The 26,656-nt window shown below is 45.3% G+C and overlaps 1 protein-coding gene across 2 annotated transcripts; it reads right to left on the bottom strand.

The window, feature by feature from the left end:
- Positions 1-21,230: 21,230 nt before the first annotated feature.
- LOC123181747 (CAAX prenyl protease 2) lies at positions 21,231-26,650 on the bottom strand. Of its 2 annotated transcripts, XM_044594077.1 has the most exons (8): positions 26,230-26,650; positions 26,067-26,129; positions 25,773-25,964; positions 25,246-25,357; positions 24,978-25,046; positions 24,242-24,304; positions 21,795-21,875; positions 21,231-21,703 (listed from the first exon to the last, which is right to left on the bottom strand). In XM_044594077.1, the coding sequence occupies exons 1-8, from the start codon at positions 26,458-26,460 to the stop codon at positions 21,570-21,572; spliced, it is 945 nt and encodes a 314-aa protein (XP_044450012.1). In that variant the 5' UTR covers positions 26,461-26,650; the 3' UTR covers positions 21,231-21,569. The 2 variants fall into 2 exon arrangements, with proteins under 2 accessions (XP_044450012.1, XP_044450013.1); XM_044594078.1 differs by lacking the exons at positions 21,231-21,703; positions 21,795-21,875 and adding an exon at positions 21,882-23,087.
- Between the last annotated feature and the right edge of the window lie 6 nt (positions 26,651-26,656).

Here is a 26,656-nt window from a genome sequence, read left to right as displayed (position 1 = left end):
ATCCCGAAGAACCATACCAGCTCTTGCACTTCCATCTGCTGCGAGCGAACTGTCCATATTGAGCTTACACCAACTTGGAGAAAGAGGCACCCACCGAGGCATATTCATGGTTCTGGAGCCAGTAGCAGCCAATTTAGGACGGTTTTCGTCAAGCAATACATACTTTCCTTTTACGTGGAATCTTGTAAGTGGCAGTATTGAATCTAAGCTAAGGACTCCATGTAACTCATAAGAAATCGTCGGGAGTCATCATTCGGTGGGGGCTATTTGTGATGATCCACTTCATTCCGCACATGGCAACATCGTCACAACCCACAGGGTCATCAGCACCATTGCATTCTGAAAGATTTCCGATGGCGCTTAGAAGGACTTCCCTCCCCGTATTTTGGATACCTTCTAGTGCTGGAAGTTGATACACCTCGGCCATATAATTCCAACCTCGGCCATAGTCCATGGTGCACCACTCCCTCTCATCCATGCATGAGTGGGCCTTCGACCTCAAAAGATAATAATTGCTCCTTGACTTCATTGTCGGCTTTGTTAATTTATTTTGCTCTTTTCTTTGACTTGTTGACCATGACAATTTGCTTGGACTTCCTTTGATCGGCTTGAACTTTGTTTTCTAGCTTGGAATTTTGTTGAACACCTTGGATCTTGTTGACTGACAAGGTATGACTAGGTGAGAACCTCAGGTAGAATTAGTTATTTATTATTTATTTCCTTATATCATGATAAATGTTTATTATTCATGCTATAATTGTATTAACCGGAAACATGATACATGTATGAATACATAGACAAACAGAGTGTCACTAGTATGCCTCTACTTGACTAGCTCGTTGACCAAAGATGGTTATGTTTCCTAGCCATAGACATGAGTTGTCATTTGATTAACGGGATCATATCATTAGGAGAATGATGTGATTGACTTGACCCATTCCGTTAGCTTAGCACACGATCGTTTAGTATTCTGCTATTGCTTTCTTCATGACTTATACATGTTCCTATGACTATGAGATTATACAACTCCCGTTTACCGGAGGAACACTTTGTGTGCTACCAAACGTCACAACGTAACTGGGTGATTATACAGGTGCTCTACAGGTGTCTCCGAAGGTACTTGTTGGGTTGGCGTATTTCGAGATTAGGATTTGTCACTCCGATTGTCGGAGAGGTATCTCTGGGTCCACTCGGTAATGCACATCACTTAAGCCTTGCAAGCATTGCAACTAATGAGTTAGTTGCGGGATGATGTATTACGGAACGAGTAAAGAGACTTGCCGGTAACGAGATTGAACTAGGTATTGAGATACCGACGATCGAATCTCGGGCAAGTAACATACCGATGACAAAGGGAACAACGTATGTTGTTATGTGGTTTGACCGATAAAGATCTTCGTAGAATATGTGGGAGCCAATATGAGCATCCAGGTTCCGCTATTGGTTATTGACCGGAGACGTGTCTCGGTCATGTCTACATAGTTCTCGAACCCGTAGGGTCCGCACGCTTAAAGGTCGATGACGGTTATATTATGAGTTTATGTGTTTTGATGTACCGAAGGTAGTTCGGAGTCCCGGATGAGATCGGGGACATGACGAGGAGTCTCGAAATAGCCGAGACATAAAAATCGATATATTGGACGACTATATTCGGACTTCAGAAAGGTTCCGAGTGATTCGAGTATTTATCGGAGTACCGGAGAGTTACGGGAATTCGCCGGGGAGAAGTATTGGGCCTTATTGGGCCATACGGGAATAGGGGAGAGAGGCCAAAAGGAAGGAGGCGCGCACCCCCCATCTGGTCCGAATTGGACAAGGGGTGCAGCCCCCTTTTCCTTCTCCCTCTCCCCCTCTTTCCTTCTCTTCTACTCCAACAAGGAAAGGAGGAGTCCTACTCCCGGTGGGAGTAGGACTCCCCCCTTGGCGCGCCCTCCTCCTTGGCCGGCCGCCTTCCCCCTTGCTCCTTTATATACGGGGGCAGGGGGGCACCCCATAGAGACAACAATTGATCGTTTGATCTTTTAGCCGTGCGCGATGCCCCCCTCCACCATAGTCCACCTCGATAATACTGTAGCGGTGCTTAGGCGAAGCCCTGCGTTGGTAGAACATCATCATCGTCACCACGCCGTCGTGCTGACGAAACTCTCCCTCAACACTCGGCTGGATCGGAGTTCGAGGGACGTCATTGGGCTGTACGTGTGCTGAACTCGAAGGTGCCGTGCGTTCCGTACTTGATCGGTCAGATCGTGAAGACGTACGACTATATCAACCGCGTTGTGCTAACGCTTCCGCTGTCAGTCTACGAGGGTACGTAGACAACACTCTCCCCTCTCGTTGCTATGCATCACCATGATCTTGCGTGTGCGTAGGATTTTTTTTGAAATTACTACGTTCCCCAACAATTTCTCCCTAACATGAGTGTTTCCTGCCAACCTATTTTCCTTATACGTGTGGTGCATTCTTAGAAAGCACAATTGTTAGCTACAGTTCTATATTAGCATGGCCAATGTGTTGTAGGCTCAACCTTATCGATTTTGTCACACTTATGGCTTACTTTTGTGGTAAACCATAGTTTACCTTAACTTAGTTATGGCAATGTTATCATATCCAATATTGCATGTTTGGTTTAAGCACCATCCCACAACTAAGCTACTCATATTGATTTCTTTATGTCAATACAACAGTTATTTTTTAACATTTCGCGCATCAGTGGAGTTAGCTTAGTCTATAAATAAGACAAAAACAGAGAAATATGAATGTCATGTCATCTGCCTTGAGAATGTCACTTGTCGCACTTGCAACATCAGTATAGATAATTTTGCATCATGAACGTATGTGCATATATGAAATGTTCAATCCTCAATTTGTGCGATGATGTTGATATGTTAAGATTACTTATGAATGAGAACTATTTCATGTCATCTACTACTAGAATGTGTGGTTCCATGTTCATTTTTTTAAAATTTGAATTATGATATTTGAAATTGTGGATTTGAATATGGTTTAATTATATATATTTGAATTATTGTGGTGTGAAACATGGAGAAATATAAAATGTATATGGAGATTGAAGACAAAAGGTAGTTGGGGTTGAGAAATAGGGACTACGGTTGCTAGAGTTAGATCCACTATATTGGGGCTCGGGAGTTGGGACCAGCCCTAGAGGGCTATGTAGGGGCTACTGTTGGAGATGCACTAACAAAGTTGAATCCACAACTGCAGCAAACATTGGCCAAAGAATTATGTCTAGAACACATAATCACATGGATGAAAAGTGTGGCTAAGTTCACGAAACCTCGCCAAGAGGACAAGGTTCACTAAGACTAGCCTGTTTTTTTAGGAAAACAAGAAGGAATGCCATACAAGATGATGGTTGATTAGAGGAGAACCAGTAGCGGAGCTTGACCAAGTTCTTTGGGGGGGGGGGGGCAAATAGAATATATGAGCTAGTGCGGGCAAACCCATAAAATTTCATCATCTATGCTCTCTCTCTAAAAAGAATATGCCTGCATGTGCCAATCCGGGGGGGGGGGGCACAGACCCCAGGCATGCACTAAGCTCCGCCATTGAGGACAACTGTGAAAAAGCCCAACAGTGAAAAAACTACTTTACAAGACTAGATCTCGAGCACCATCCATCAAACCAGCAACCCGATGTCGAGGGCATGATGGAAGCACCCATGGCCCCCAAGATCAAAGTCACAACCATCAACCCTTGAAATCAGCCTCCACCATGAAACACATCTTCTGCCGAGGGCATGGTGTGAAAATAACTCTTTAGTGACCCCTACAAGGAGAAACACGACGTCATGAGCGTCTCCATCACCGGTTTTGGCCCCTATTGGAGTAAGACTTTCGCCCAGTACGCACCATCACCTCACCGATCCTAGGAATGAGCCGGAAGCATGGCAAGTTGTGCTTAAAATAAGCAACCCCTTAGCTACCATCCTAGTTGTCTTGTTGACCACTTATCGCGGGTGTAAAATGGCAGAGACAATGACTTAGTGTGATAACCTAACACATCTACAATTGGCATGACAAGTGAGGGACAATGACCAGGTGAGATATCGTCGGCGATCACACCTCATTGGCACCGCACCCCTAAGACATAAATACAACACAAAACCGACCCCATCGCATCGGGACTGAGATCCTCTAACTTAATTCACCTTCCTTTGCCATGGTTAACATGTGGGTCCCACAATAAGCTGGCCTATATGTCAACTACCCAAAGTTAGGGAACATAAAAAAATGACGGAAAAAATGAATGAATCCAATTTCCATAGAATTGGTTCCTTTGGGGCGCCTAGAGAACATAAATTGTGTATATAGTAAAACACAAGAAAATTCCCCGTTCATGCACCTTTCGTGCAAATTTCAGAGAACAACGGGATTTCACATAATTTGGCGAAGTGTTTGTGCGTGAACGAGGGAAGAGGGGTCACAACTCTTGTTTTATGTTTGCACCCCTCTTCAGGACAGATTTCCAAGGTTGTTCTCTTTTTGCATGCGCAAGAATCTCTCAGTTATGGAAATGTTTCAGGCTGGAAATTTTCAACAGATGTTCTCTTTGCCTCTGTCTAAATTGGCTTTTCAAGAGCTAAATCAGCTCTCATCTATGATGGCAGATGTCACTTTGGATAATGGATGCAATGACATCTGGGCTTGGAGACATGGGAAGAGGTCCGAATATTCGGCCAAGAAATTTTATGATTTTGTGCACCAACCAGCTTTGGCCAATCCCATACTGAGTTGGGTCTGGAAGAGTTGTTGCACCATGACAATTAAAATGTTTGCCTGGCTAGACATTGGAAAATTAATGATGGGCCTGAGTGTGTTCTCTGCCTGACTGGAGCGCTTGAAGACAGGAACCACCTCTTCTTCCAATGCAACTTCAGTATGCGCATATGGAATTATCTTCAAGTCACCTGGCTAGATAGCAATGACATGGTGGAAATTGCTTTACATGCTAGGAAGGATTTCAATAAGCCATTCTTTTCAGAAGTGGTCTTCCTTGCATGGTGGAACATTTGGAAAGTTAGGAATGATAAGGCTTTTAGACACATCAGTCCTTCTTTCAGGTAGTGGAGGAATGGTTTCATACATGACATTACCCTCCTCTCCCACAGGATCAAGAGAAGATTTAAGGATGCTCTGCTAAAGTGGATTGACTTCTTACCTCCTTGATGAGACATCAGATGTATTTTCTTTTACTTTTAGATATAGCCCCTCTTTCTTTTCTTGCTTAGTTTAGTTTGCTTTGTATAGCTCTTTCTTTGTTTTTGTTCCTCTCCTTGAGGAACCTTTTGTATTCTTTGCTGGTGAGTTTTAATAAAATGCTGTGGGGTGTAAGCCCTGCAGTCTTCAAGGTAAAAAAAACTCTTGTTTTATGTGCCCTTCACGTAGGAACAAGGAAATACACGCTCCCTTTACTCTACTCCACGCTGAAACCAATTCCTCTGTTGTGACCAGACTTTTGGATTTCGTCCGAAAAAAACAAGTCTCGTCCGAAATTCGTCCATCTCGTTTGGGCTTGGTATTATGTAACCAGGCCCAACAATTCGTCCACTTTTGAATGTTCAGCCTAGTCCAACATCAAAAATAGCCTACAAATATTCCCCACTAATATAAAAACTGCAATCGAGCCATCCCTAACCCTAAATTTCATTTCCCCCGTCTCCGCTCCTCTCTGTGGTTGCTGCAAGGAACGTGAGCCAAGGGAGGAGATGCAGCGACGCCTCCGCCCAGCCTCGTCCTCCTCCAGTCTCCACCTGCGTCCACCCTCCTCCCTGTTCCGCCCTTTCCCAGTGGAGGGTGAAGTCGCCGCCGTGATAGCACCCGTGCATGGGGCGACCCGGTCGACGGCTGCAACACCGTGGAGCGCAGCTACATGAGATCGAGGCTTCCTTGATGCACATGTCGTACTATACTCTTAATCCAATGTTTGAGTTGCTAATGATCTGCTGTACTTTTATGTTCTAGTTTATTTCAATGTTTTCGCAAATTTTTGTCAAATTCATTCCAAACTTTAATTTTTGGTTTGTCATTTTCGTCCAAAATTTTCCAAAAGAAAATCTGAAAAACCAAATTTCCTTGCGGTGCTCAATCCCAGCGACAGAAAGGGACATGACACATAATTGTATTCCCCCTAAGGATAAAAAGATGGGGTTTATTCATATTGCTTGGATCTATCTTTCAACATCATGTCATCTTGCTTAAGGCATTACTCCGTTCTTGTCAACTTAATACACTAGATGCATGGTGGATAGCGGTCGATATGTAGAATAATAGTAGTAGATGCAGGCAAGAGTCGGTCTACTTGCCTCGGATGTGATGCCTATATTCACGATCATTGCCTTGGATATCGTCATAACTATGCACTTTTCTATCAATTGCTCAACAGTAGTTTGTTTACCCATTGTATCATTTTCTTTCAAGAGAGAAGCCTCTGCTGAACACTAAGGCCCTGGGTCTATCTTTTATCATATTATTTTCAGATCTATAAAACTAAAAACACAAAAATACATTGCTGTAATTTATATACTTCTATTTTATTTTGCATTATCTTGTACATCTACCACTATCAGATCTCATCCTTGCAAGTAACCGTGAAGGGGTTGACACCCCTTTATCACGCTGGGTGCAATTATTTGTTTATTTGTGCAGGTACTACTATTGGAAATTTGTGTGTTCCTCCTACTGGATTGATACCTTGGTTATTAACTGAGGGAAATACTTATCTCTACTTTGCTGCATTACCCTTTCCACTTCAAGGAAAAAACCAACGCAAGCTCAAGAAGTACCAGCCTACTCAGATCACATATCTAAACCCGTTAGCATGTTGGGAGCTCGCAGAGACGAACAGTGATCCCGTCGCCCCGTATCGCGAACTTACGACAAGGGCCAGGCCCATCCCTGTCCTAGGGCGGTCTCTTCCTGCACGGTCGTGCCGCATCAATAAATCTCACGAGTACCCTTGGGGCCGGCCCGACTTATCAAGAGACTGTTGGGAACTCAGGTCCACCTCTACCGGGGTGGTACCACCTGTCCCTTAAGTCTCGCGGTAACAGTTAACGGGGTAACAGTTAAAGGTAACAGTGTGTCCTTACCATCAAGGTGAACTCAGAGGAATCACCCTCAATAGGTTCACACCTGAGGTAAAATGTCAAGGTGAACTTGGAGGAATCACCCTTGATGGGTTCATGCTTGAGGTGCTGCACGACAGAGTCATCATTGGGAGTGATCAGCGAGGAATAACCCTCGGTAAACCACACCTGATGTGCTACACTACAGAGATATCATCGTAAGTGGGATACGAGGCATCACACCCTCGGCACTCGATGGTAGCTCTGAAGAGTCGTACAACTAAGAGGGGTGCTGGTGTGTGTTCGATCTCTACACCTCGATCACATGGATCATATCGCCGGCAGTAGAGCATGGCAACAAGCACAAGGGTGTGGGGCCTCTGATAGATCACTAACCAATATATACTAAGCATCTAGGACAAGAGGTAATGTATCAACAGCTGTTGGGAATCGTTGCATGGAAACCAAAAAAAAATCTACGCGCAAGCAATGATCTATCCATGGAGATGCATAGCAACGAGGGGGAGAGTGTGTTTACGTACCCTTGTAGACCGTAAGCGGAAGCGTTTCACAACGCGGTTGATGTAGTCGGACTTTCTTCGTGCTCCAACCGATCTAGTACCGAACACACGGCACCTCCACGTTCTGCACACGTTCAGCTCGGGGACGTCCTACGCCTTCTTGATACAGCAAGACGGCGAGGTAGTAGACGAGTTACGATAGCACGACGGCGTGGTGGCGTTGATGGTGATGTGATCTCCGCAGGGCTTCGCCTAAACACTATGAAAATATGACCGAGGGAGTAAACGATGGACGGGGGCGCCGCACACGGCTGAGACAATGTTGTCCTTGTGTGGCGCCCCCTCCCCACATATATATAGGTGGGAGGGGAGGAGGCAGCCCCTAGGGCGCTCCAAGAGACCTGGCGGCAGCCCTAGGTTTGCTACCTTGCCCTGCGCCCCCTTTCCTTAATTGGACATGAGGGGGAAAGGAAATGGAGATGGCTGCCTTAGGGTGCCTCCCCTTTCCTTCCCTCCCTCCTTTGGTGCGTGGGCAGGGGGTAGAGGGGCGTACCAGCCCCTTGTGGGCTGGTGCGCTCTTCCCCTTTTGGCCCACAAGGCCCAAAAACCTACCGGGGCTGCCCGGAACCCTTTCCGGTGACCTGATAAGTACCTGGTACCACCCGAAACACTTTCGGTGTCCAAATACCATCGTCCTATATATCAATCTTTATCTCTCGACCATTTTGAGACTCCTCGTCATGTCCGTGATCTCATCCGGGACTCCGAACAACATTCGGTTACCAAATCACATAACTCATATAATACTATATCGTCAACGAGAACGTTAAGCATGCGGACGCCTACGGGTTCGAGAACTACGTAGACATGATCGAGACACCTCTCCAGTCAATAACCAATAGCGGAACCTCGATGCGCATATTGGATCCTACATATTCTACGAAGATCTTTATCGGTCGAACCGTTATGACAACATACGTAATTCCCTTTGTCATCAGTATGTTACTTGCCCGAGATTCGATCGTTGGTATCTCTATACCTAGTTCAATCTCGTTACTGGCAAGTCTCTATACTCGTTCCGTAATACATCACCTCGTGACTAACTCCTTAGTCATTTGCTTGCAAGCTTATGACGTATATTACCGAGAGGGCCCAGAGACACCTCTCCGATACTCGGAGTGACAAATCCTAATCACGATCTATGCCAACTCAACAAACACCTTCAGAGATACCTGTAGAGCATCTTTATGATCACCTAGTTACGTTGTGATGTTTGATAGCACACAAGGCATTCCTCTGGTATCCAGGAGTTGCATAATCTCATAGTCGAAGGAATATGTATTTGACATGAAGAAAGCAATAGCAATAAACTAAACGATCAATATGCTAAGCTAACGGATGGGTCTTGTCCATCACATCATTCGGAGAATGATGTGATCCTGTTTATCGAATAACAACACATGTCTATGGTTAGGAAACCTTAACCATCTTTGATCAACGAGCTAGTCTAGTATAGGCTTACTAGGGACACGCTATTTTTTTATGTATTCACACATGTATTTAAGTTTCTGATCAATACAATTCTAGCATGAATAATAAACCATTTATCATGAATAAGGAAATAGAAAATAACAACTTTATTATTGCCTCTAGGGCATATTTCCTTCAGTCTACCACATGCACTAGAGTCAATAATGTAGTTCACATCGTCATGTGATTAACACCCATAGTTCACATCTCCATGTGACTAATACTCGAAGAACAGCTCTCCGCTACATCCTCCCGACACCTTCGCCTCTACCCACGACGGCCGGAGCCGCTGCCCCCCCCCCCCACGCCACAGCTCCACCCCGTTCTTCTCAGTAAGCACGAACCCTCCTCCTCTATTCGCTCCTGTTGTTTTTTTCCTTAGATCGAATCGTTATGTTAGATTAGATCTTTTTTAGACGGGTTTTCTTTGCAGTTTAGTGCAGTTCAGATCAAACCAGCCGATTGGTTTTATTCTTAAAAACACACGCGTACGTTTTGTTAAGTTATCGCCCGAGCGCTGTTTAGTTACCGACCGCACACCCCGTAGGCCCAGTTACAACCAGCTATGTAGCTAGCGCATCATCTATTTTTTTTCGTTTCTGTTTTTAGTTTTAGATTCGGTTTTGTTTTTTTATATCTTTAGATCTACAACTCCGATTTTGATGATCCTTTTTCCTACGGATTCACAAAAATCCCATCTATCCCGTGGACACAAAGAAAAATATTTTTTTAACTTTTTAAAATTTCGAATTCAATTAGATTTGTTACAAATATTAGATTACTAATAACTTTTATTCAAAAGTAGCTTTTTGATTAATTCTTTTTGCTAGTGATCACTTGATCTTTTGTCTAAACAGTAGGATTTTTTAAATTAGTTTTTGTTTATTTTAAATTAGGATTTTAGGCGAAACAGTACTGATTTATATAGTTTAGTGTTATTTTCTTTTTCCTTAGCATTTAAATGTTTTTAATTATAACTTTTCGTCACTTTTGACAAATTTAGTTTTGTTTTTGTTATTTAGCAATAGACTATTTTGTTCTTATTTAAAAGGTGCATCAGTATTAGTTCTCTGAGAATCTTGCTCGACTCTCTTAGGATGACCCTCAGGATACAAAGGTTCCTGGGTCATTTTACTACCTCTGTTCATAACCCTAACATCATTATCATTATTCTTACTATTCAACTCATTAAGCAAATCATCTTGTGCCTTAAGTACTTGTTCTACTTGAGTTGTAACCATGGAAGCATGTTTACTAATAAGCTTAAGATCATTAACAGTTCTACTCATATAATCACCCAAGTGGTTAAGCATGTAAGAATCACGTTTCAATTGTCTACTAACATAAGCATTGAAATTTTCTTGTTTAACAATAAAATTATAAAACTCATCCAAGCATTGACTAGCAGACTTATTATGAGGAATATCACCTTCATCAAATCTATGGAGAGAGTTTACCTCTACTACCTGTGTCGGGTTATCAAGACCATGTATTTCTTCAATAGGCGGTAAATTTTCAACATCTTCATCTTTAATACTTTTTTCTTTCATAGATTTCTTTGCCTCTTGCATTCAGGACTGAGAAATAGAATACCCCTTTTCTTCGGAGTTGGCTTAGGAGTTGGTTCAGGAAATGTCCAATCATTATCATTACTCAATATATTATTCAATAGCAATTCAGCTTGTTCAACAGTTCGTTCCCTGAAAACACAACCAACACAACTATCTTGGTGGTCTCTGGAAGCATCGATTAGTCCATTATAAAAGATATCAAGTATTTCATTTTTCTTGAGAGGATGATCAGGCAAAGCATTAAGTAATTTGAGAAGCCTCCCCCAAACTTGTGGGAGGCTCTCTTCTTCAATTTGCACAAAGTTAAATATTTCCCTTAAAACATCTTGTTTCTTATGAGCGGGGAAATATTTTGCAGAGAAGTAGTAAATCATATCCTGGGGACTACGCACACAACCAAGAGCAAGAGAGTTAAACCATAACTTAGCATCACCCTTTAATGAGAAAGAAAACAATTTAAGAATATAGTAATAGCCAATTTTTTTCCTCATGAGCAAATAGGGTGGCTATATGATTCAATTTAGTAAGATGTGCCACAACAGTTTTAGACTCATAACCATAGAAAGGATCAGATTCAACCAAAGTAATTAATTCAGGATCGACAGAGAATTCATAATCCTTATCAGTAACAAAGATAGGTGAAGTAGAAAAATTAGGATCATATTTTATTCTAGCATTCAAGGATATTTCTTTCAGCTTAGCTAATAATTTCTTAAGACCCTCTCTATCATTGCAAGCAAAGAAGTCTGTAGCAGTTTCTTCATCCATAACGTAACCCTCAGGTACAATAGGCAATTCCTATCTAGGGGGAGAATCATAATCTTCAGTTTCAACAATATCATCAGTTTCAGTAATTTAATTCTCTCTAACCCTAGCAAGTTGCTCATCAAGAAATTCACTTAGTGCCACAATATTATCAAGCAGAGAAGTAGTTTCATCATAAGCATCATGCATAGCAGAAGTGGCATCATCAATAACATGCAACATATCGGAATCAATAGCAGGTGTCGCAAGCTTACTCAAAATAGAAAGTGAATCAAGTGCAGCGCTAGATGGCAGTTCCTTACCTCCCCTCGTAGTTGAGGGAAAAATCTTGGTTCGTTGATCTTTCAAATTCCTCATAGTGATCAACAGATATAAATCTCAAGTAACTCAGAGAATAGAGCTATGCTCCCGGGCAACGGCGCCAGAAAAAGGTCTTGATAACCCACAAGTATAGGGGATCACAACAGTTTTCGAGGGTAGAATGTTCAACCCAAATTTATTGATTCGACACAAGGGGAGCCAAAGAATATTCTCAAGTATTAGCAGCTGAGTTGTCAATTCAACCACACCTGAAAGACTTAATATCTGCAGCAAAATATTTAGTAGCAAAGTAGTATGGAAGTAACGGTAATGGTGGCAAAAATAATAGTAGCAGTTTTGTAGTAATCGTAATAGTGGCAACGGAAAAGTAACTTAGCAAAGATCAATATGAAACGAGCTCGTAGGCAATGGATCAATGATGGATAATTATGTCGGATGACATTCATCATGCAACAGTTATAACATAGGGTGACACAGAACTAGCTCCAATTCATCAATATAATGTAGGCATGTATTCCGAATATAGTCATACATGCTTATGGAAAAGAACTTGCATGACATCTTTTGTCCCACCCTCCCATGGCAGCGGGGTCCTATTGGACACTAAGGGATATTGCGGCCTCCTTTTAATAGAGTACCGGACCAAATCATTAGCACTTAGTGAATACATGAACTCCTCAAACTACGGTCATCACCGGGAAGTGTCCCGACTATTGTCACTCCGGGGCTGACGGATCATAACACATAGTAGGTGACTATAACTTGCAAGATAGGATCAAGAACACAAATATATTCATGAAAACAGAACAGCTTCAGATATGAAATCATGGCAATCGAGCCCTAGTGACAAGCATTAAGCATAGCAAAGTCATAGCAACATCAATCTTAGAACATAGCGGATACTAGGGATCAAACCCTAACAAAACTAACTCAATTACATGGTAAATCTCATCCAACTCATCACTGTCCAGTAAGCCTACGATGGAATTACTCACGCACGGCGGTGAGCATCATGAAATTTGTGATGGAGGATAGTTGATGATGATGATGGCGATGATTTCTCCTCTCCGGAGCCCAGAACGGATCCTAGATCTGCCCTCCCGAGGAAGAACATGGCTTGGCGGCGGCTCCGTATCGTAAAACGTGATGAATCCTTATCTCTGATTTTTTTCTCCCCGAACGTGAATATATGGAGTTGGAGTTGAGGCCGGTGGAGGTCCAGGGGGCCCACGAGGACAGAGGGCGCGCCCCCCACCCTTGTGGCCAGGGTGTGGGCCTCCTTCGGTTGATTCTTTCGTCAACATTTCTTATTGATTCCAAAAATCATCTCCGTGAAGTTTCAGGTCATTCTGAGAACTTTTATTTTTGCACAAAAATAACACCATGGCAATTATGCTGAAAACAGCGTCAGTCCGGGTTAGTTCCATTCAAATCATGCATGTTAGAGTCCAAAACAAGGGCAAAAGAGTTTGGAAAAGTAGATACGATGGAGACGTATCAATATGCTACGCTAGGGGTGACCTAATGCAGTGCTATGCGTTACAAACGGAGCGGGAAAATTTCTCATGATATTTTCTCGGCTTTAGGCATTTATAGACGAACCGGAGAGGAAGGTTCCATGTTTGCAGTGTTGTAGGTATGGGACAGGTACATGGAGCGCACAAACATATTCGTCTCATTTTTCTGATCATTTTTCACATATAAAACATTTTCATCCGGGCTGCGATTGATTTTATATGATTTTACAAAGTTTTAACAATATTCTGAAATTACTGGAATTATTTAAATTTGAATTATCCAGAACAGTAAAATACCTTTTACACCCACCGTAGGCTAGCCACAATGGATGCCAGGTGGGGCCAGTTGACTTAGTCTACTACCCAGTCAACAGTCAACTAGGTTGTCAAATGTGACACACTGACTGGGTTGACTGTTGACTTGGTCAAACTGACGGGCGGGTACATGCCTGGCGAGCATCGCACCTCGGGTTGCTTGAAAAATGCTAAGTCAGTGTGTGTAGCGCCTAGTGTCTAGGCGCTACAGTATACAGTGTAGCGCATAGTGTCTAGGCGCTAGGCACTAGTGCAGCGCCTCGACACTAGGCGCGCCTAGCTCTCAGTCGTTGCACATTGACTTGGCAATTTTCAGACAGTCCGGGATGTCAGTCAAGCGCTGCACAGTGTAGCGTGGCGCTTAATTGTTGGACGATACACAAAAGAGTCTTCCGGGTGAAAAAAATTCACGTATAATCTTGTTACTACATGCTCACACGTCGTACGAATGTCGCCTGAGGATTTGTCCCTGAGGAGGATTTGTCCCATGCTGACATGCTCACGTCGTACCAAACAATGGATGCATGCATGCATGCACGCGGTTGAAGGAGCAGTGTACGTCCAAGTACGCGCGTGGGACACTGCAAGTGAAATGGAGCTAGCTATTGAGTCCGATCGTGTGCCGGACGATCGATGAGCGCGCTTAAAACAAACCGAACGAAACCCAATCGAATCGTTTTGCTGTCTCTCGCCGGCGCTGCGTATCCATCCAGTGTACGTACACGCGGTCACTTCATCGGATCGTAAACGGAAACGAGGCGGGAGCGGCACCGATCGAGATGAATCGCAAGCTTGCGAGTTGCGAAATGGGTCGATCGTGTGCCAGACGATCGATCATCGCGCGTGCTAGCTAGCTAAGCTGAAACAACGAATCCGAATGCGAAATGAAGAAGGCTAGCTAGCTAGCCAGACAGCTAAGCAACTCGATCTACCTCTAACAATACGTCGTTCTTCTTCTCTCTTCCTTCCGATCCATCTCTGTTCTTCTTCTCCTTCCCACCGCATCGATCCAATCTATCCCCCCTTCTATTCGCCGGCGATGGCAACCCTCCCCGTGTCAACGCCGCCGGGACTTCTCCCGCGCCACCATACCTACCCTAGCGCCACGTCGCCGCCGTACGTGCCGGCGGTCGGCCGCCCATCCGCCGCCTATCGCGTCGTCGCCCTCGTCCAATGGACCCGGCCTTACCCAGGCTGGCACAAGCTCAACTTTGACGGGTCCGTCCACCACGACGGCTCCGGGCGTGCGAGCATCGGAGGCGTCATCAGGGACTCATACGGCCACACCATGCTCGCGTTCGCTGAGAGGACGCCGCACGCGGGTGTCGGCCAGGTCGAAGCTAGGGCGCTTATTCGTGGGCTCAACCACGCGCTTGCGATAGGATGCAATCGGCTCGTCGTCGAGGGCGACGACCTCACCTTGGTGAGGCTGCTTCGCCGTGAGTCGGCGCACACGCGCATTCCTTGGGACATGTACCACCACATCGTCCGTCTCCTTTGCTGCTTCGAGGATGTCGAGGTGCGGCACGTCTACCGAGAAGGCAACCAGGTGGCCGACACCCTCTGCCATGAAGCGTATCGGCGCCCCGGAGTGTGGGGATTGCACCAGCTGCTCCCACCTGCCGTCTGGGCCAAGGTCGAGGATGACCGTCACGGTGCAGTATACGAGCGACTCCGACGGTCACGAAGATGATGACTACCGACTGGCGAGACTGCAAGCAGATGCAAGACTCCATGAAGTGTTAGTATATATACCTTTCTACGCTTCCTATACTATGCATGCATGCGTCTCTTTATCCTTTGTCGCTCTACTAGGTTCTGCAGCTACTACGCTTAGAGATGATTCTAGTGGTCTTTGAATCTCCGTCAAGCACTAGTAATTTTACTAGAGCTTTAGCAAAGTCTCCAACCGGGCAGCAAACCATAAAATGACGTGCATAACATAGTTCACTATATCCTAATTAATCTGGTCCTAAGCTAAAGGGTTTAAGTAAATAAAGGGCCTTTACAATAACAAAATAGCAGATAACTGAGGAAAACTCATTTATGTACTGCAAGCAAGCACGGGACGGAGCGTAAAACGCACTCGTTGCAAAAAATATATATAGAGGTAAAACGCCCGTTTGCTACCCGGCTTGTAGCAGGATTGGGAGTAGAATTGAACTTGTTGATGCACGCGTAATTGTGTGAGCTGCCTAAAGGTCTGGAGACTGTGCTAATAGTTCTGTAAAATTATTCTTGGTTGATCTAGATTCTTTGGCACTGGTGTCTTCTTTCAGCTAAACCCGCAGTTTCCTACGACCGACAAGGGTTATTGAACTTTTGTGTGCATGTGTGGGTGAAGCTTTGAGCCTAAGCAAGTCCTTGATGTAACCAGTCAAGTTGTAACCGATCTATGTAATGGAACGAAACATTGTTGGCTTGCATTTTTCTGCAAATTTGGAGTTACTTTTCTTTCGTATACATTTATCCTAGTATGCTTCTTCTATATAGCTTGTTTGGTCAGAAATGTGTGCATCTTGCATACGATTGCAATAATTGACTATCGTCGGTAACCATGTCATCATCCCGGCCCCGCCCCCAATCTCCCATCGCATCTGACAACCGTGGGCACTCTCACATGGTTTGTTGCATATCACACCGACGAGGCGCTGTGACGGTGTCCTGGATTGGGGGGTGCTAACCTGGTCATCTCGTCTCTTCGGGTGGGCCGATGGGACCTCATGCGTGATCAAGATGGACTCTGGAGGCCATGTAAAGGAGGCGTGATCTAGACTGCCTCCACCGAAGACTTGACGTATTCTCCAAGATCTCTCCTGTCGCCTTGCTTCTAGATACCGACCTTGTAACCCTAGATCCCCTCCCTGGCGTGTATATAAGCCTAATGGTGTAGCCCATAGAGGGGAGATCAACGCAATATCAATCACCTAGCCTTAGAATTAGACCACACATTACGATCTTGAGGTAGATCAACTATGTATTCGATACATCTCCATCAATATAAACAAGAGCGGGGCATAGGGTTTTACCTCCATCAAGAGGGCCCAAACCTGGGTAAACATCGTCTCCCTACTTGTCCTTATTACCATTGATCCGAGATCCACAGCTCGGGACCCCCTACCCCGAGGTCTGCCGATACTGGTGCTTTCATTGAGAGTTCCGCTATGCGATCAATAGAAGAATCAATGGGATCACCGGTCAACAGCTCCGAGCTCGCAGGGCTGGATTTTACGCCCGAAGCATCGAGCATGAGGACGTCCCCACGTAAACTGGAGGCAAATCATAACCCTTCCTTTGCCCCTGCGGGGGATTCTCCTAAAGACGATGGGCTAAGGTACTTTTTGGAAATTGATTCAGGCGGCGGCCAACCAGCGGTCCAGAGGGTTGATCTTCGAATCAACTCACCGAGGCCAATGGCCGCTGGTCAAACATTGGGTGGGGATAATAGGGTTTTGGACCCGCAATCCCTAGAGGTTGAGACGCATCAGCTCGTCTCCCACCCGGAGAGTATCGTCCCGATGACTCCGGCCCGCCTGATGTCTGGGACCTAGCTTACGTACAACAGCTCCTAGACGAACCTATTAGGTGTTTATGGGCTAGATTCTCATCTGATAAAGACATGATATCGGCCTACCAGGACACTGATATAATCGCGGCCCTCCAGTGTGGGTGCAAGGATAAAGGCGTGTCTAACGCCCTTGCCCGTCGCTTCGTTCAAACGCTTCAGGAATTGACCAACCTGGTAGCACGATTCTGCGCCATTGAAGATGCCTGATTGGCCGAGGAAATCGCGGATTCGATCTCCGGAGATTACTCAGAACACGACCGATCATCACCTTGGCGTGAACCTCCCAAACGGGGCACCCCGAACGACTGACCTCGGAAGAAGAAGAAAACCTCCGGGCACCCAGGAACAACTTTGAACGGCTTCTTGGACGAACCATGCCTGATCCATGCCGTGCTGATTAATTCCTACCCAACTCACAGCCTTCGTGACTGTTGGGTTGTGAGGCAGATGGACAAAGGGGGACCCACTCTCCTGGCAGGTACCTCCTGTTGCCTTGATCAGACCTCAGGTGAAGACGAAGTCCTGATGATCTATGGGACATTCACGTCCAACAACAAGCGCGAACAGGCCCTTCGATAAGTCAATTCTGTCCGGCGGATACCATCTCGGGGTGCCTGGATAGACACGCCGATAACCTTCAACCATAATGATCAGCCGAGATCGGCCCTGGATAGGTGTCCCGCCGCGCTGGTCCGCGACCCCATCGTGGATAACTGCTGACTCCGCAAGGTCCTTATGGACGGAGGCAGCAGTTTAAATTTGATATATGCTAATACTTTGGACAACATGCACATCGATAAATCGCGCATAGAATAGAGAGCCACCACATTTAAAGGCATAGTTCCCAGACGAGAGGCACGTTGTAGCGGGAAGATAACTCTGGATGTAGTCTTCGGAACTCCGGATAATTATTTTTTCGAGGTGCTTACGTTCCATGTCGCCCCTTTCAAAACCGGATACCACGCCCTTCTCGGACGGGACGCTTTTTCCAGATTTCAAACTGTACTGCATTATAGTTACATGAAGCTCAAGATGCCAGGCCCAAAAGGGACAATTACCATCTCTAGTGACCCCGACAGGGCACTCAAAACCAAGAATAAGACGACGTCTCTCACCCTCGAAACTCTCGCCAGAGCCTTCGTGGCCGAAGAGCTAACCACGCTACGCGCCGAAGTCGACCAAGACGATATCATCCTCGACAAGAGATCGAAGTCCACTTCTTTCAAACTGGCCGATGAGATAATCAAATTCCAAGTACACCCCACAGACCCTGCTAAAACGGCATCCATAGGGGCAAAACTCGACCTAGAGATTGCCGAGGCCCTACTTACTTTTCTTAAGGAAAACTGGGACATATTCGCCTGGCACCCTTCCGATATGTCAGGGATACCTCGCAAGCTCGCAGAGCATAGCTTGAACTTATTAAAAGGCTATAAACCTATCAAGCAAACACTTCGGGGTTTCTCTGAGCCCAAGTGTCAAGCAATGGGTGAGGAACTGGCTAAACTATTGAGGCAGGGTTTATCTGAGATATAAAAAACCCCGACTGGCTGGCCAATTTGGTTATGGTACCAAAGAAGGATAAGTCCTGGCGCTTGTGGGTCGATTTTAAAGACGTCAACAAAGCTTGCCCCCAAAGACCCCTTCCCCTTACCCTGTATCGGCCAAATCATAGATGCCATAGCGGGCGACGACGCGCTATGCTTCCTGGATGCCTACTCGGGTTATCATCAAATAAAGATGCAGGAATCCGACCAGGTAGCACCGGCATTCATTACACCCTACATGCCATTTTGCTTCAACACAATGTCTTTCGAACTAAAGAACGTTGGCGCCACGTACCAGCGTATGATCCAAACATGCTTGGAGAAACACATTGGAAAGACCGTCGAAGCGTACGTTGACGATGTGGTTGTCAAAACCAAACACGTCGGCCATTTGGTAGACAACCTCCGCGACACATTTGCTAGCCTGCGTCGCACCCTGGCCAGGTTGACTAGGTTGACTGTTAACTTGGTCGAACTGATAGGCGGGGCCTACCTGTCATAGACCGGAACATCATAATAGTGGATTAAATTAACTAATTAAGCTAATTAGATAATGGGACCCACTTGTCAGTGTCATATTAGTTATCCGATTAAGTTTATTTTAGAAAATAAGTTAATTAGCATGTGGGGTCCACATGTCAGTGACCGGGGGCTACCCAGCTAGCAAGTTGACTTGGTCAACATGGTCAACGGGGCTCACGGGACCCATTGACAGTGACTCAGGGTGGGTCCCAGGGCCAGCCACGTCAGCGGTGGCGCCGAAACAAGCTTCGGCGACCATTTCCGCGACGGAGGGGCTCGGGCTGGCGTAGGATTTTGCCTACAGGGCACCATTTGGGGCGCGCGACGGCGCGCTCAAACGGGCGTTCAACGCCACGTCGTTTGGTGGTGGTGAGCGGCCGGGTGTGGCGCGTAGCGACGGCGGCGACCACCTAGGTGGACGCCGGAGCTCGGGCCTCGGCGCATCCGAGCATAGAGAGCACGGGGAGGCGCGTGTGTGTGCTTGTTGGGCTCCTGCAAGCACCAGGAGCACGATGTCGTGCCCGGACGGGAGCCGGGATGGCTATGGCCGCGACGGCGAGGCAAGGCCACGATGGCGAGCTCGGGCACGACAGTGGCTACGGGGAGACATCGTTAAGGGAGGGGAAAGGAGCAGCAGGTCACCGGGTGGCACACGGTTGCCGGCGAGGGTTTAGTGGCTGTAGAGGGCGACAAATTCAACGTCGAAGGCCGGCGGGTCCAGAGGAAGAAGATGGTGCGATCTAGCGATGCAGGGGATCCCAGGTTCGTCGTGTGGCAGCAGTCGACGCGATGGAGTAGGGCGGAGCTAACGGGCACGGTGGCGCGGCACGGGGAGGTAGGTGGCTATGCGGGCGATCTGACCCCGAGGCAGCCATGGCGGGAGAGGAAGGAGCAGAGCGAGAGGAGGGGGGAAATCTAGGTCGTGTCCAGGGCGTCGGTGCTGGCGGTCTCATCCCCCCACGGCCGTCTGTAGCGGCGCCGGCGACGAGGTGGCTCGGCGGGGACAGGCGCGTGCGCGAGCGCTCGGTCGCGTTCGACGGCTGGAGGACGTCGGGGAGAAGCATGCTGGGCCAGGCACTGTGCACAGTGGCCTTTCTCCTTTTCTTTCTAATTATTTTTCTCTTTTGCATTTCTTTTTAGTACCAAATGAGTTCTGTAAAATATGGAACTTGGCCACTTAATTACATTGCAATATTTGGCACTGCCACAAAAGGTTTGGGGGATATTTGAATTAGTTTGAATTTTTCATAAATGAAAAAACATTTAAATATGCTGATTTGGCACTGTTTTAATTGCTAGAGCCCTTTAAGTAAATAAGTGAACAAACCAAAAAAAATTGAAAAAATGCACCTCCCTTTATTATTAGGTGCACATATTAGATATATGAATAGAAAGTCTGTAGGTGCGCAAGTATCCTTTTCTACTCCTGGTCGCAAATGCACCCAGGATTTTTTGAATAGTAAATGTGAAAAGTTAGTAAACAAATTTGTTCAGTTCTTACGTTTTCTAATCTCTGTCTACTGCAACCCAAATTAAACCCATTAAGAGGCGCTAGAATGGTGGCCAACCAGCTACACCATGTGGCGCATGTTGGTTGGTCACGGTGAGAAAGTATTTTTAGAGTTTTTTTAATGGTAAGAAGATTTTTTTAGAGAAGTTTTTCCAGGTTTTTTTTTAAGATGGTTGTAATGTCCACGTGATGTGAGAATATTTTTTAATTTTTTGACATGATGATGAGGTGCGCATACCTTTTTCTCAAGCGGCCCGCAATGGCAGGCCCCAACCACTAGCAGAACACCAAAACTTGCTAGATTTTCTCATGAACTAGGATGGCTGGATTTTCTCCTCCATATATCTGGATGGACACCGCCCTGGATGTGGTTATTCCTCTTGTTGCAAGTGATGCTACGATGAATGAATAAAGGAGATAATTGTCAAAAAGAACACAAAAACTGCATGATGCACAAAGTTACAAGGCTTAAAGCAGAATCTTCAAAGCTAAACCAATTTGACATGATTAGTTCCCTAAAGAAATTGACATGATTAGTTTGAAGAGCCATACGATGCCGGCTTTGGACAAGTCTTTCAAAACAAAAATTGACAGCCTTCTGATCCTTGGCGAACAATTGCTGAACTGCAAGAGAAGGGCAAGCTAGCTACAAGAATGTATTTTACAACAATGGCAGAAGTGATCCAGAACAGGGCCTTGTATAAGTTGGGATTGTGTGGGGTGATCCAAATACACTCGGTTCCCCACGCTCAGCCACAGAAACGGATGCAGCATTGTTCCCCACGCTCAGTTCCTGTGCTAACTCCATCTGCAGTAACCATGCCAGCAACTGCATCCGTCTAACCTCGCATTGTACAGTTTTGGACTTGTAGCAGGGAAAAGAAGACAAAAGAAGGATACTGAACCGGCCAGAAACGCTAGCGATGTCAGTCCTGGAACACAGATAAGCACCGGGGAGAAGTTTTACAACTTTGCATGAGCTTACTTTTCTTTCTTCAGAGAAAGAACATCATATGTACATACCTCTTGTTCGCTGTGATGAGAACACAGGCAAACCCATCATGTTACACAATATGTGAGCAACAATAGGAGACACAAGATTCCCTGCAGTTTTTTAGAACAAAAGTTGATCAATATGTCATGTTTGTCAAGACAAAATTAAAGTACACTTTCAGTCAAAACATATGAACCAGCGCATCCATGCAGCATGTTACCAAGCAAAAAGGCATGGCACTTAGTACAAGTGAAATTTCATTTTTCTAACCAGTTCACAGGGCATAAGCTTAGTGAGTGCCATAGCAGAAAGATAGAGTAAATTTACCAGAACAACGTCTGTTCTCAAGAAACTTTTCTTAGTTCATAACAAGGCCATCACAAACAACACGGCTTTTCTATCAGTATCACTGTTGTAGGCTTTTAGCAAACCACACCTTCTACGATTTCACCTGAACAAACATTTGCGGGGGCCATCATCAACCACACGACCGTTACAGGGCCAGAGCAACTTCTTAACAGTGCCGTCAGGTTTGTCTCACTAACTACCGGATCACGCTTTTCAATTCTCTTGAAAACCTACAAGGCATAATTTCTAACGCTGACACAGATGAAGTCTGGTTTTACAAAACTAATCCTAAAAGGGTGTAATTATTTGATAGTTTGCCAAAATATATGTTTTCACAAAATTAGACTATCATGTTGGATCAGCAGATGGGTTTAATGAGCACAATATTTTCAATTGTGTTTATAAATTTGGTCCATGTGGGAAGCCCAGTTTCTAAATTCCAAACCTTGCATGGTTTAGTTCCATATTGTCGAAGTAAGGCAGGAGAGAGCAATAAAAGTTAGCACACTTGTCATTCCTTAAAACTTGAAACACATGGCACAAGAGAGGTTTGGCTACTCACAAGCCAAACACACGGCCGCATGACTTGAGACACAAGGCAGACAAGTCCCCCTTACTTTTCTTGAACCATGCCCCCTCACAGCAAAATGAATGCGATTCAAACAGTTGAATTGTAGGCTTAATCTGTATTAACGCTGTCAGTTAATGCTAAGTGCACACTAGGACCCAAATTGCGTCTCGTCCCATTCTTCCTCGTTATTAATCTATGTTGGGCATTACAGTGCTAAACATCATCCTCCCTCTATGCATGCATTGATAAGGAAGGTGGGCAGAATCTCCAAACCGTTGCCACAGCCCACAGAGATCTCCTGCATGGGGCAGCAACAATGTTTGCGGCGGCGTTTTCCATGCAAACACTTTCTGCATCCTCAACGTACGAGCATTGCATTGCTTTGTTTTCAACAGCATCCTTACTGTAAGTTTTTCAAGAGAAAGTAGCAGTAAGAAGAGGAAAGTTCTCAAGAAGAACTTACTATACGGTTCATGTCGAAATGAAAGCAATGCAGTGCTGGAACACCATGGATGCAGAGGACACAGCAAGCAGTCAAGTGGATAACGCTACCAAGAAACCTGTGTCAATGGTTTGGAGATTCCACTCACACTCCTCAGTGAAGATGAGAAGGGACGATGATGTTTAGCAGTGCCAGGGACGGAGCCAGAAAAGTTGTATGAGGGGGTGCAATTGTTGCTGCATCATCGTTGGGGAGGGCCAGAACAGCTAAAATACAATATTTTGCTACCAAAACATCATATTAGTAGCTCTAACAGTGTTGTTTTATCATTGTTGGCCTGGGCCATGGCCCCAACTCGCCCCCTACTGCCTCCGTCCCTGAGCAGTGCAGCATCCCAGCAGAGAATAACAAAGAGGAAGAAGTTGTGAGGCCAAAATTCAGGTCCTGGACTTGGACATCTCCTGCTCCTCGTGTACCACTAGCTTACAAAAACTGCTACAATCAACAGCCCTAATACATTAATATTTGACTCGCTGTTCTGATTTGATCACCCAGACACCCACTAGTAACTGACAGAGTTAATACAAATTAAGCACAATATACAAATATTTGAAATTTTGAATTGCATTCAGTATGAATTAACAGACAAGCAAGGTTCAGCAAAATTAAATGCACTTGAACTGCCATGTAGCGCCACATCAGAGAGCTCAGCCACGAATCTTAAGGCACGAATACTGAAAAGTCACCAAGAGTGCACAAGTTTGTGTTTAACCAAAGTTCTTTCATTCCATGCCTCCCAAGTTGGGATCGAACCAACTTTACATTACCAAAAGGGATTAAACCAACCTTGTGCTAGCAATTTGGGACTAGGAACTACAAACTTTGGAATATAGAGGCTAATACTTTAGAAGTTAATCTGACTAGCATTTGCCGCAGCACGAACTAGGACCAACGGCAAGTAAACCTAACATCTTTAAAAAAAGCTAGAAATATAAGAGCTAATTGGAAAAGGAGTACTAGGAAGGTATAAGCAATAGTGACGAATCAATGATATAGCTGAAATAAATAAACCCTCAATTTTCTGTTTTCAAAAACAAAAAGGGAATTAGTAGGACCTGTTCGGATGAACAAAAATGCAGCATACCACCCGAAAATTACAGTGTAGCCTAATTGGACACCTGAGAATGGAAGAAAAGAGTTATGGTAAGTTCAACAAGGGAAGGAAAAGGTGTTCGCAAATGGTGAAACCACAGTAATTGTGCAATCTCTGATGATAAATTTCAAAAAATACGTGCAGAACTACGGACAAACAGAAGACTAATGTGTGTAATATGACGAGCTATCAAAAAGTCAGAATGAATATAATCTGTACCAGCAATCACGATTCCCTACACATATAGTATGTGAGCTAAGAAATGATTCTTATAAACGAACACTACGAAGGAAGTAAACACTAAATAGCATGACAGAATAAAGACATCACATTCATATTTGAAGTACAATTAATTGTTTTGACAAGAATTAGGCATGTGCAGTGTTACTCGCCCTATAAATATATAATGTATAACATGATGCTCCAAATGTTTAGAAGGGACCATTTGAGACCATGGTGTGACTAAATAAAATGTAACGGAAAAAGATAGGTGCTTATACAAGCGACTGCTTGCACTTTGGCAGGGACATTGGAATATACCAAAACATTCTTCGATAGATCACAGGTGCAGGCATAAAGGACACTCTAGCATGTAAATTTAAATCATGGGCTCTTCTTAATTGCCCATGCTATCAATGAAGTTATACGGAGATTGTACAGCATTAAAGGAGAAAATCAGATGGTGCGAAGAAAAATACCAACAATCAGGAGAGATCTCATAAAGTTGCATCCTTGTTGGTGAAGTTCAAACAAGTGGTTTAGGTGTGCTGTGAACAGAAAGACCCAGTTACTAACTGAGAGTAACACAAAACATAAAGGTAAAACTGAATGTGGTCATGCACCATTTCTAAACTCATACACCAATTGCAAGTTAGAAAAGGACGAATTACATAAATTAGCTGAAGTATTTGTGCCAGGCTGGTTCCTTCGAAGTGAAAACTGGTGCAATATATTATACCTATTTACCTAGGCTGAAGAAGATTGGACTCAGAAATATAATGTTATACATTTTGAATCCTCCACACAGAAGAAGAGGTATCATGCACGCCCTGAAAACCAGCTCCTCCGTAAACGGTGCCTGGTCAAAAGATCATCCTCAAATAACATCACCGAAAATAGAAAATGACACTGTATTCTCACTTTTCAGTTGTAACAATAATACAAACAGTGGCAGAGGGAGAATGGAGCTAGCAGGGGTCATGGCCAGCAGAAGTACTGGTCCAAATTATATTTTAGGTGCCGATACTTGGCCTTCCTTGTGAAATACAATGGAATTGCATTGCTTATCTGATCCCCATAACCACTGATTCATGGCTCTGCTTGCATTCTAATGTTAACAACTTGCACACATGAACTTGTTAGCTGATAATGTAGTCCTACAATTAGATGTTCAGTTAATAATCCCACATTCACTGGCACTAATACTATGTGACATTTCCACATCATCCAATAGGCAGTGTCAAACAATGGTCTCAAAGGGAATGAGAACAAACCACTACGTAGTTCCGCCACACCATTACATCCTGTAAGGAGGTTTGCATCCAGCGAGCAAGCTTCTCGGTGCAGCTGACTCCCACCCCATCATCATCCGTGCCACACGAGCTTGACATGGCCCAGAGTCTTGCGACAAATGACCCAGCATACACTAGGGATGTAAGGAGAAGTGGAACCACTACTGCCTCGAGCTGATCCATCAAAGCATTTCAGTCCAAGCATCAGAAGCTCACCACTTATTAGTGTATAATCAGAAGCAAAAAATGGTAGTAATCGAGATACAGCTTGATTACCAAGTGATCACTACGAATGCCGAACACCGCGAGCGCCTTAGACGAGTCGCTCAAGCTCCATACCTGAGAGGTAGCAAGATAGGTCAGGGGATTTGAGATTCCTTCCGGGTATCAAACACTAGGGCTTAGATGGGGACTGGAAGGAGAGAAAGGGGGCACCTACGCCTAGGAGCGCCGCGGTGGCGAGGACGGAGGCGGCGGAGGACACGGCCGCGCACACGAAGCGGCGGTGGAAGAAGGCGCGGAGCGAGGTGGCGGGCGGGAGGCGGAGGAGGAGCGTGGGGGCGTAGAGGACGGCGACGTAGGAAACGGCCATGGCGGCGCACGCTGCCACCGCAGCCTTCCCGGGTATCGCCGGCGGCGAGGCGGGGTGGGAACCCGCCGGCGTCGCCATTAGCTCCGGCGAACTGGTTTTGCGCGGGGGAACTGATTTGGCGGCCGTGCTGTTACACGGCCCAGGACTTCGACCTCTTCGGGCAGATCGCGGGCGTTGCTTCCGGCCAGGAAGCGGCGGCGCTCTTCGTCGGGGTCGCGGACTGGTTGAGTTCAGCAGAGGCGCCGGTGCGGCTACTTGGACTTTGATTTTTTTT

This window comes from Triticum aestivum, chromosome 1D, assembly GCF_018294505.1.
Source record: "Triticum aestivum cultivar Chinese Spring chromosome 1D, IWGSC CS RefSeq v2.1, whole genome shotgun sequence".
Classification (NCBI taxonomy): Eukaryota; Viridiplantae; Streptophyta; class Magnoliopsida; order Poales; family Poaceae; genus Triticum; species Triticum aestivum.
The sequence above is the reverse complement of the archived record's forward strand: the minus strand, read 5'-3'. Positions and strand labels throughout refer to the sequence as shown.

Excerpts from the sequence above, each read along its gene's own strand:
- LOC123181747 (XM_044594077.1), bottom strand. The coding sequence starts at position 26,460 with ATGGCGACGCCGGCGGGTTCCCACCCCGCCTCGCCGCCGGCGATACCC. Across the intron at positions 26,130-26,229 it reads CCACCGCGGCGCTCCTAGGC|GTATGGAGCTTGAGCGACTC; the intron begins GTAGGTGCCCCC and ends GCTACCTCTCAG. Across the intron at positions 25,047-25,245 it reads TCCAATCTTCTTCAGCCTAG|CACACCTAAACCACTTGTTT; the intron begins GTAAATAGGTAT and ends TTCTGTTCACAG.